This window comes from Seriola dumerili, unplaced genomic scaffold (assembly GCF_002260705.1).
Source record: "Seriola dumerili isolate Sdu_G_001 unplaced genomic scaffold, Sdu_1.0 BDQW01000002.1, whole genome shotgun sequence".
Lineage (NCBI taxonomy): Eukaryota > Metazoa > Chordata > Actinopteri > Carangiformes > Carangidae > Seriola > Seriola dumerili.
In genome coordinates this window covers 9,326,659-9,338,492 of record NW_019174257.1, presented here as the reverse complement: position 1 = coordinate 9,338,492, position 11,834 = coordinate 9,326,659, and the positions used below count along the sequence as shown (strand labels likewise).

The 11,834-nt window shown below is 41.3% G+C and overlaps 1 protein-coding gene across 1 annotated transcript; it reads left to right on the top strand.

Annotated features, from left to right (window-relative positions):
* Nucleotides 1–1,746: 1,746 nt before the first annotated feature.
* pgm1 (phosphoglucomutase 1) lies at nt 1,747–10,408 on the top strand. The gene is made up of 11 exons (XM_022739109.1): nt 1,747–2,062; nt 4,339–4,501; nt 4,714–4,857; nt 5,146–5,271; nt 5,438–5,628; nt 6,313–6,467; nt 6,598–6,713; nt 6,820–6,955; nt 7,674–7,857; nt 8,243–8,377; nt 9,604–10,408. The coding sequence occupies exons 1-11, from the start codon at nt 1,817–1,819 to the stop codon at nt 9,691–9,693; spliced, it is 1,686 nt and encodes a 561-aa protein (XP_022594830.1). The 5' UTR covers nt 1,747–1,816; the 3' UTR covers nt 9,694–10,408.
* Nucleotides 10,409–11,834: the final 1,426 nt, after the last annotated feature.

The window sequence follows — 11,834 nt, the reverse complement described above, 5'->3', positions numbered from 1 at the left end:
GCTCGAGTCTAAACTTTATTTGCCCTTGGCCTTTTCAGCTGAGAACAGTCTTGACCTCCTATTTATATCTCTCTGGTCATTATTTGCCCTTTGACTTTCTCTGCTGAAACAGTAGAGCCCGTTACCTAAATGTCACATGGCATTTGAGATGTATTTAATGTCCTGAGCCCCTGTCTGCTCTTCCTCTCCCAACACAGAGGTTTGGTAACACTTGACTGCTCAGGGTAGCTGGGTTTCAGGAGTTCTGAGCCAATTTGAACATCTACTACTTTGTGGGACTGTCGTTCTGCACTGTTATTTCAAATCGTTGTGTTTTTTATGTTTGTTTTTTTTCAAATAACTTTGTTTCATTTTAATTTTGTCTTATACCTTTTAGTTCACTATGATTTCTGTAACTCGATTTTCTATAAAATTAAAACAATTAGATTAATTATACAATACAATGAATATGCCACTAAATCAACAGTGCCAGAAAATATGAGTACTCTGCTCCTGGTAGGCTATATGCTCTGCAATTTCATTCTCTCAAGGCTATTGAGAGATGCAATCATATACATATACACACTGTATATAGCCAGATACATATCCTGTGTAAACAACAGACTCCACACTCATTCACATGCTCCATTGTCATGATGGCAGGACGTTAAACTTTGTTCTGCTTATGATGATCAAACAGACTGTGGTGCAACAGGCAAACAGCAGTGGCCTGAGGTGGACTATTTCACAACATTCTCCCTGTGAAATTCACTCATATAGAGAGTTATACTGCAATATCTTTCTCTCTCAGTATTTGTAAGGGCATAGGTGATATTTATTTGACTTATTAGAGAATTCATTATTTAATTCATTGACAGTAGTTTCTATAGGGCCTGGACCACAAGCCTTGCAGTCATTGACCCTACTGTGCATGTGTCTTGACCTTAAAGGTACAAAGGTCTGCTGAAGCATGAATTAAATTGAGGCCTCATCTGCATTTCTATATACTGGTTAAGCCTGCAGTGATGTGTACCACAGCAGATTGAAACAGCCTCATAGCCTTGCTCATATCCTGGCACTTAAGTTTTCCTGCCCTATGCATTTTTCTTCCTTTCTTCTCACATGTGCCATGTAAACATTTCGAAATGATTAAATGATTACAGAGTTGATCGTGTTACAGAGTACTGTGCATTGACAATATAACATTATATCCCTTACATTTGAATTTAATAACATTCAAAGACACTTTGGCTGACATGAGTTATCCCTATTTGCTTAATTTTAAGACACTCCCATACTGTGAAAAGCCATGTTGGGTATAAAGTCAGAGTTTCCCATTTGCAGTTATTACTTTGACACTGACATGAGCACAATTTACAAGTTGGAAACTTGTAATCACAATAACTCCAACATGAGATAGAAGAGGCATATTCATGCTCTCCATCCCTTTGACATAAAAAGCCTACTTTTTAAAATGTGAGGCTTGTGGTTGGTTGCAGGGGGTGCTCAAAACCTCAGCATCTCTAAAGTCCTGGTTACGGCCCTGAACAGCATTGGGTAACCTCAGTACAATAATGTTATTTATCCCATATTTTTCAATCCCAAAGACGGGGCCAAAAGTTATAGGAAATAATAATAATCTATCCCATGTTGTTGAGTGTGAAGAAATCCTACATGGGCTCTACTTGCCCTTTAAACTGAGAAGGCGGGTCTATGAAGGGGGGAGTTGTCCGCTGTGTATGTGTGGCTACTCTGACACTGCAGTCGCCTCCTCCTCGGGTCAGGGACTGCGGATCACACAGGGCTGCTAATAGGTGCGCTCACTGGGGGATCGAAAATGGTGAAAATAACGAAAGTGAAGACCAAGCCGTACACGGACCAGAAGCCCGGGACAAGCGGTCTGAGGAAGAGAGTGACTGTTTTCCAGCAGAACCAGCACTATGCGGAAAACTTCATTCAGAGCATTATCTCTGTCATCGAGCCCGCTGAACGCCAAGCGGCCACTCTGGTGGTGGGAGGAGATGGGAGGTTTTTCATGAAAGACGCGATTCAGTTGATCGTTCAGATTGCAGCTGGCAACGGGGTCAGTAGAAAGAAAGAAATACTGTCCACCTTTGCTTTTTCCCCGTGTCTGTGTAGCTAGCTAAGTTAGCTAAAACACCCCCAGTCCAGCAGACTCTTACGGAATTACTTGTCAGCTAGCAAGTTAATGTCAAGCTAGCTATCAAGTTAGCTGTCAAGTTTTACTCTGCTGTCCTTTATATGATAATTTATGGTCTGTTCGGTTAACGTTAGCTACAAGGAGAAACTTAACTAGTCAATACCCACGGTAACAATAGTTAATTTTGTAGCGAATGCACGCTAATAACTCACTAATAACATATAATACATGTTGCTAACATTATTGTAACGTTATTGATATTGAAGTTGAAGTGTGGTTCACGTTAGCCCTGTTCAAAGGTTTGCTGGGGTTTCAAACGTGTTCAGTTCAACATTTCAAAATGTAACGCTAAGTGATGCAATCCTCTGAAATGAATGACTTTCAGTTAGCTAACTAATATTAATGGTGCATGCCCTTACAAGCACGGTTTAACTGAGACACTGGTGGAGCAGGCATTGCATTCCTCTACTTATTATGCTGTGATAATTGATATTGGCCTGGACTCTGTGTTTGTGACAGGCCACTGAACGATTCTCATGAGGTCCACAGCATTTAGTGGACCCTCCACGTTCATGTTAAAATAACAGGTGTTATCAAGACCCGTCTGGATTTTCTTGCACTGTCTCCGGTGCCAGTTTGACCGCAATGATCTTTTGGATAAAGTGCATGAAGGAGGTCACTTCCAACTATTACCTTTGACATTTACATGCTGACACGATAGCATCTTTGCTCTAGCCTAAAAGATTGAAACCTTTTTTTGGATTTCCACACAATCTCAAGTGTTGGTCATGCACAATTTTACAAATGAGCAGAAGTGGGTCTCAGTGTTGTAAAAGGAAGCATGATAACCTGACGTTGTGTTGTTTCATAATAACTGGTGAGATGCCACTGGCTGCCTTCACTCTGATGTTACAGCCAGCAACGATTTTAGGCGAGCAGAGGGGGCGTGACGAGCAACGTGCAGCCAGTCACGTTGCTCTGCATATGTCTGTAGCATAGATGGGAACTGCACGGTCAAGAACAGAAATGAATGAGTAGTACATACAGTACTTTTGCGTTTCATTTGACATCTTTAGATATTAATCATCCAGTGCTTTTATCCCAAATGCAGCACCCACAACTGCAAACAAAAAGGAACCTCATCACATTTGGAAACGGCGTTGTTGTTGCTGCCTAGACTGAGGCTGTGACCTTTCTCATGAGATGTCCCTGGTACGGTTACTGCAAAGCAGCTAATGGTGAATTCAGGGTTTTTCACTGATGCCAATAGGTTCAAGTTGCACAAAGCTGTTGAATATGTTTTGCAGTTTCTCCACAAGTGGCTGTTGTTAGGAAATGAATCAGTGAGGAAACTATCATGTACCAATGCTGCCCAGACAGAGGCATTGCTGTTCCTGTGTTTACACGAAGCAAACAGCTGTATGTTTAAATAGGCAGAGCTGTTGGACTAAGATAGCGACAGGAAGATAAACAAATGATATTTTTATGTAACCTCTTCTGTAGTAAATGTAAAGGAGTTAAACACTTAAGAAAAGCACAAGTCAGTTGACTTCATACAATCTGCAGCTAACAGAAACAAATCCAAATCAAATCAATATTTGCTGTGACCACCTTTTACCTATACAACTGCACCAATGCTCCTAGGTACACCTGTGCACAGTTTTTCAAGGTACCTAAATTGTAGGTTGTCCCAAGCATCTCTGAGAACTTGCCACCATTTTAGGTTCTTGCCACAGATTTAGACTGTCTCAGTGTTTTCTGTCTCTTCATGTAATCCCAGACTGACTCCATGTTGTTGAGATCAGGGCTTTGTTGGGACCATACCATCTATTGCAGGACTACTTGTTCTTCTTGTTGCTGAAGATAGTTCTTTATGATGCTGGCTCAATGTTTGGAGTCGTTATCAGGCTGCAGAGCTAATTTTGGACCATGTATGTTCCTGCCTGATGGTATTGTGTGATGGATAGGAATCCAAACATCTAAAGTGCCAAAAACCTTTGCACAGTACTATATGTGTTGAGAATAACATGTTTAGAGTGCCTGTACATTCAGCTTGGCTACCCCTGCCCTTCAAATTAAACTGCTATTGTTTTTGGATTAATCTTTATCTAGTACCTCCCTCTGTTTCTCCTTTTGTTTGCGAGTCTATGGATGTGTGCATTAAACCAATGCATGTGCATATGTGTTCCTGCCTGCAGATTAATCACCTGGTGATTGGTCAGAATGGCATCATGTCCACCCCAGCAGTCTCCTGTGTGATCCGCAAGATAAAGGCAGTTGGTGGCATCATCCTCACAGCCAGCCACAACCCAGGGGGCCCCAATGGAGATTTTGGCATCAAGTACAACATCTCCAGCGGAGGTGAGTTGAGACAACATTATACTCCCAGTTGTCACATGAGCTCACAGGGCTAAGGCTCCTCTACCAGCTATGTTGCACTGCAAGCAGTGAAGGGAAATGTATATAGTCATTTTAAGAGCGCTGTTTGACTTGGGCACACTATTCGCATTTGCTACAGTGTATTTGTAAGGATATAATCCCGAACCATCCGCTCTGCCTTTCTCTCTCCCCAGGACCTGCCCCAGAGGGCATCACAAACAAAATATTTGAAATCAGCAAAGGCCTGCAGGAGTATCACATCTGCCCAGAGCTGAAAGTGGATCTGTCCAAGATTGGCAAGCAGACCTTTGATGTGGAAACTTTCAAGCCTTTCACAGGTACATTGACATGAAGAGTCCTACCCTCAAATGAAAGATAAACAGTTTATAGCAGTTCAATAATTCCTTTGTTCAAGGTTGAAAATGAATACAAGGCACTTGGAATGTGATAACAAATTTTGCTTTTAAATATGATCTGGTCATCTGAAATAATGAGTGAATGCTATTAAATTGTGAGACCTGTTAACTAATGTGACCAGTGTGTGATAAAAATTAGTTCGCTACACAAAGCTCTTGATCATGTACTGCTATCTTAATTGAGTTCTGTTTCCACTTTATTTGTCTCAGTGGAGATTGTGGACTCTGTGGAGGCCTATGCTGAGATGCTGAGGGGCATCTTTGACTTTGCTGCACTGAAAGAGCTTCTGTCTGGAGCCAAACACATTAATGTCCGACTGGATGCTATGCATGGAGGTATGAAACGGCACAACACAGGCTTTTGTGATTTCCAGAGCATCACAGCGTAAAGGAGTTTCATGGTTTATACTTTAGTACAAAGCAAGATGCTGGAGAAGTGTCCAGTTTTTTATATCTAGAGAGGTGTGATGGCCCCTTTTAACGACACACTCTCTCCCTCTAGTGGTCGGACCATATGTGAAGAAGATAGTCTGTGAAGAGCTGGGTTCTCCTGCTAACTCAGCAGTCAATTGTGTCCCCATGGAGGACTTTGGGGGCCACCACCCTGACCCCAACCTGACCTACGCTGCTGACCTGGTCAACACCATGAAGGGAGGAGAATATGACTTTGGAGCCGCCTTTGATGGTGATGGTGTAAGTCAACTTTCTCTCCAAGGAGGGTATTTTATAGCAGTTTAATCAGACAGTATATTGGGGGGAGGTGAGAGCATAGTTGTGAAAGTTTTTAACTGAAATTTAATCAATGATGTCAGCTCACATAAAACAAATTTAATAAACTCTGTTCTATTAAGTTTTTAATTTTAGTTTTTTTTCTTTTTAATAGACTAGAGTAATAATGGGCCTCGTCCTGGGGTGAGGCTGAATTGAACTAATTTTGACTTTGGCACAGCCTTTAACGAGGACAGCAAATGTTTTTAGTCAGCAGTTTTTCTTTAGCTTTCCCCCTAAAGAACTGTTCTCATATTTTGTGAAAAACACAAGTTTTAATATGGAACAGTATTGGGTTATATGATTAGAAATATACTAAATCTGGCTTCCTTCTGCTTCCTTCAGAATTCATAATGAGAGATAAGGAGTGTTTTTTACATAATGTTTTTTGTTTTGGATTTTAAAATACTATAGAAAAAAAAACTCATCAAGTTAAGCATCTGAATCTTTCTCAAGAAAACTCCAGAAGGGCTGGCACAAGTTAACCTACTGAACAAACATTTATCACAGTTCAGGAAACTAATTCTTGTAAATTAAACTAAATCATGTCTGCTCTTTGTGATTTTTAACCCTGGTCCGTCTTTCCCACTTGTTTTGCCCCCTTTTCAGGACCGTAACATGGTGCTGGGTAAACATGGCTTCTTTGTGAACCCCTCAGACTCAGTTGCTGTCATTGCTGCCAACATTACAAGCATCCCTTACTTCCAGAAGACTGGTGTCAAAGGACTGGCCCGCAGTATGCCCACCAGTGGAGCCCTTGACAAGTAAATACCGTATGACAAAATGGATTCTTTAAAGTTTTCCTTCTTGGGTAAACTGAAAAAGTCTGAACTCCCTTGAGTTACAGATACATTTTTACTTATGTGGTTTATTGTGTGTGCCAATCTGTTTCAGTGTGGCTAAAAATCTTAAGATGCAGCTGTACGAGACTCCAACTGGCTGGAAGTTCTTTGGGAACCTGATGGATGCTGGCAAACTCTCACTGTGTGGAGAGGAGAGCTTTGGCACTGGTGAGTAAAAGTCATCAGATTTGTGTAGCCAGAACTCCAGTAACAGAAAGTAGTGCCCCTTACTTACTCACTCACCCCCTCTCCTCTCCCTCTGCTAACCAACCAGGCTCAGATCATATCCGCGAGAAGGACGGCCTGTGGGCGGTGCTTGCATGGTTGTCAATCTTAGCCACCAGGAAACAGAGTGTGGAGGATATCATGAAGGATCACTGGCAGAAGTTTGGCAGGAACTTCTTCACCAGGTCAGCACTGAACCGTGTAGAATGGTGTATGACATGTGGGCTTGAGTCCCACAAGACAAGTATTTCAGGTTGCCAGTGTTAAAAATGTTTTTAATACTTGCTAGTTCCAGGACTTGTTTTTTTTTTTTAGCACCTACAGGGATGATGTGGGTTGGTCAAATTGTACTCTGCCGCTGTCTAGTGGCAAATAAGAGAACTACAGCACATGAAAGCCCAGAGACAGTTGATTCATGTACACTCAGTTGCCAGTTTTTTTGGGAAGGTAGTTTTGTAGTGCTGTTGAATTGTATTGCGTTCTATTAGTGCATTACAGTACGTCAATGCATGAAGAAATAAAAGCATGTATGAGAATTTCTAATTCTGCATTTTAAACTACAGGTCTCAGTTTACTGATGTTTCTGATGTGGAAAAACCTAGATCTGGTCATCTGCTTAATATGGGTGTCAAACGACATGAACTGGTCAAATATAACCCCTAAATCACACAGGCTGGAGTGGAAGCTGAGGAAAGAAGCCCTACACTTGGCTTAATAATGGGAACGATCTTTTCTATAGCAAAACTCTGTACTAGCTTCCATTGAAGTGTAAAATTATCACTCCTACCTCTTCAAATTAAACTTGAAGTGTTTTATTGTGACCAAAAATCTGTAATTTTCTGATGCCAGTTTGCTGGCAGATCATATTTTTTGCATCAACCTAATTTCAACTTTCCATTGCAGGTACGACTATGAGGAGGTCGACTCAGATGCTGCCAACAAGATGATCAAGGGTCTGGAGACAGCAATGTTTGACCCATCCTTCAAAGGAAAGAAGTTGTCGTCAGGTGATAAGACTTACGAGGTGGCTATTGCTGACAACTTTGCCTATACCGACCCTGTTGATGGAAGTGTGTCCAAAAACCAGGTAAGCAGCCGACAAAGCGGACCTCATTACATTTGGATCCTGTGCTCCCTCATCTATCATCAGACGAAAACCCATTTCTTAAATGAAAATGTTTTTAGTGTCCACCTTCAGTTCAACTAAAGCATTCTTGCGTATTCCTACTGTAATTAATCGTTAGTATTTTGAACTGATCTCATCTTTAAAAGTGTAAATGGTTGAGTTAATGTTAGAATTGACTGAAAACCTAATAAAGTTATATCGCTATAGTGGATAATGCCCAATGAATAACTCTTAGAATGCAACCATGTCACATTGCACCTAATACATTCTACCTACACATGTTTTCCTGTTACTGTACATTTCCATTTATCATCATCTCTCCTCCGTCTTTCTCTCACTCTCGCAGGGCCTCAGGATCATCTTCTCCGATGGTTCTAGGATTATTTTCCGTCTCAGCGGTACAGGCAGCGCGGGGGCAACTGTCAGGCTCTACATAGACAGCTATGAGAAGGACCCCCAGAAGATTTACCAGGACCCACAGGTCAGGACAATAAGGAGTCATTCCAGCCAGCTAGATCCAGTGAGAGAAAGATGTAGACAATGAAGTCATCAAATAGGAAAATAAATATCCATGGGACCAGCAACAGTTTTTCTCTTCTCTTGAATATTTTCATATGTCAAAAATCACAGGAAAAGAAAAGAAAGGATACCCACCTAGGTAACAGTTTCTACAGAACTGGTCAAAGTTCATCTCACTATATTATTGCCATTGTCAAAACCAAACTGAGCTTTAAGGGGCTTTAAGTCATGGGCCCCCATACCCTTCTTGCTGGGTGGAATGATCTGTAACATGCAAGACAGCCAGCTTGCATTGGGTGGAGCTCCCCAAAAAAACGAGTTCCAGAGCCTATATTCAACGTGGGAGATGATGGAGATGTTTGGCCAAGTCTTGAGTTATAGCAGCTTATCAGGGCCACTATGAAAAGAGCATAAGGGAAAAATAAAGAGTGCGAGGTTCCAACTAGACACTTCATAAAGTTGTTTTGACTGGTGTGGACAGGGGGTTGATGTAGAACAAGAAAGTGAGACAAGCCCCAAAAAAAATGAATAAAAGTTCCATTCAAGCCCTTTATCCTCTTCACTGCTTACACATCATGGATGAACGGATAAGCAGAAACATATTGCTTCAGAATCTTAACTTGACAGATAAATGTCCACCGGGTTAATGGTTCAGTTGGCTGACTTTGGGTTAGTTTGATTTACACACCCAGAGGGTTGCATTTTGATAAGAACAGGTTTAGAGAAGAGGAAGCACCTCATATTTCAGCCAAAAAAAATTATTTTCTGATTTCACTATGTTTTTCTCATCTCTGGCTCACACTGTGGTTGAGAATCACCACCAGAAAATGATTTCATTCTGGCAGATCTCTGGTCAGACCAGGTCAGGATAGTTCATGTTTCTGCTCATAGTTTTGAAACTTAGATTAGCTGTCATCTCAAGGGAAGTGCATGACCAGTTCGTTCATATGATTGCATCATTTACATTTAGCTTTTTCCTGAAGCAGCCTATCTCGAGTGATGTTTTTATACTTATTTAAAGAAAATATTTTAACTCTGATTACTCTACATTAAATAATTTGATCCTCCAATCACCTGCAGGTAGGGCTATAAAAAAGCGATGTGTGTTTTGGAAGATATGTGAGGATGGTATGACCTGAACAGGAAGTCATTATATGTTCCGTGTGTTTGTCTTATCTCATCGTCCAGGTCATGCTGGCTCCCCTGGTAGACATTGCCCTGAAGGTCTCTCAGCTCCATGAGAAGACTGGACGCACCGGCCCTACTGTGATCACATGATTCCTCTGCCACAATGCCTTCACTCACCCTCAGCAACGGGATACCTCTGCTCTCTTGGGGGTGAAGCTGCCCTTGAATGCTGTCTTGGCTTTCGGTTCCTGGCCCTCTTAAAAACAGAGCTGGATGAAAAACTGAAACTCAACATCCTGGTTGAATACCAGAAAATTTATGTGGAGCTCTCGATTTACCTCACACTGAAAGTTACCCACTGCTTTCTTCTAGTGAGTGCTAATATGCTGTCTTCTCAAAACACTGGAAAAAATCTGCCTGCGCGGTCAAATTATTTATATTGTCACATGTCGAGTGATGTGTCTGGCATGAAGAGATTGTGTAATGTTCAGACAAATTCATGAAAAAAGATTTGGCATTAGTAACAAGTGAACTTTTGTCACATGTTAATGACATTTATAGAAAACAAAATGAATCGAGTGTGCCTCATGTAATTTCTGTTCAACTACGTCATTGTCCAGATCTGTCCCTGAACTATATCATTAAATGCAGAAACCACCAAACTGTCCATAAATCAGCAATTTGGGGCAACCTCACCCCTCTCCTGCCACTTTTCCCTCACTGACCTGGTGCCTTCCCCTCCCTCTGTTCTCCAAAACCACCAAAACGGCCTCTTAACATGAACCGTGAACCATGAACCACAGCTAAAGCCATGAGAACTAACACATCCACCATTAATAAAAGAATCTTACATAAAAGAAGAACTGTGGTCATGTTTTAAATATGTTTTTGTCTTTTTTTTTGCATTTCTGGTTCCACAATATTTAATGCATTTAACTAATCTGCAAACATCTGTCAGAGGCACACAAATGCACAATAGGCTTAAGTATTTATAAATACTGTACCTTTCCGTCAAGAAACCAGCTGGTGCTTGACTAAGTGTCAGGGCCAGCTGCAATTGCTTTAGCAGACCTGGGTTTAGGAAACTGAGCATTCACAAGAGAGACTGAAACAAGAGTGTGTGGGGTGGTATTAATAATAGCTTCTTTTCAGCCGGGAAATTATTCTAGGTAAATGCAAAGATCCTGTCCTGCAGTGAATGAGCCAAGTCGTGGGACAAGGTTCCAGGAGAATAAAGTGCTTCGAAAAGTTAAAGCCTCTCTGAAAACATTCCTGAGGCAGGCAGAGAGGCAAAAGCGGATGAATTATCTCACTCCCTTACAGGTTGTCTTGTGTAATGAGATAGTCAGTGTAATCTTGATTAACGATTAGCGTTATAAAGTGTCAACAGGGCAGGGAATCCCACAGGCTATATCTAAAAACAAACAGACAAGAGCTGAAACAGATTTTGATATTTTTTTGGAAAGGTTTTGAGATGTAGTTTTTCACAAGGGGAAAGAGTGAATGATGTTTGAAGCAGCTTGGACTGTGTGAGACTCTACAGGTACTGGACTGGTGTCAACTTTTCCCACACAAAATTCTCATATCTGGACTTAAATTGGCCACAATTTAGTTAATAGGAGTGAGGGTGGAAAATCATGTGTGTGCTCCATGTTTCTCTCTGAACTCGAGTGGGAAAATTGGCCTCAATCACAGATGGCACATTTCCCGCCAATTTCTGTCATGTATGTCAGTGTCATTCATTCTGACAATCGGCTCTACCTGTTTGCAGTAATCCCCCCAAAAAACACATGGTAAATAGTTAAAGTTCCTGAGCTGGAACTAATTGGCCAATCAAGTTGTATTTTTCGCAGATATCTAAAGAGTTTGATGTTCAATGACATTATGTTACAGCTGACTATTACTGCTATTTTACATTTCCTGCGATTTACTGGCACAAGCTTTGAGACACACATTTCAAACAGCATCGTCAACTTTTAACAGCTCGATGTGAATAAATGTTTCCAATCCTTTTATCTGTGTTTACATTAAGATTGCGGACACGGCTTTTAAGGCCTGTTGCCAGCCTTCAAAGGTACGGTCGGTGGTATTTGGGATATGAAACTGCCCAAAACAGTTTCTCCCCATTCCCTTAGGGGTCACAATAACAGGGTGGAAATGTTTTCATGCTGCATTGTTCAGACCCTGTCAGGCTAACATAGTGCAATGCATAATGTGTTCCTCTTGTTCGGCCTGTAATGGCTTACAGGCCGTATTTGGATTGGCTGTCATTACATCAGGTAATCACAATA

Bases quoted from the DNA above. Each gene is read 5' to 3' on its own strand.
- pgm1 (XM_022739109.1), top strand. From the start codon at position 1,817: ATGGTGAAAATAACGAAAGTGAAGACCAAGCCGTACACGGACCAGAAG. The intron at 2,063-4,338 runs GTCAGTAGAAAG...TCCTGCCTGCAG, and splicing joins AGATTGCAGCTGGCAACGGG to ATTAATCACCTGGTGATTGG. The intron at 7,858-8,242 runs GTAAGCAGCCGA...TCACTCTCGCAG, and splicing joins GAAGTGTGTCCAAAAACCAG to GGCCTCAGGATCATCTTCTC.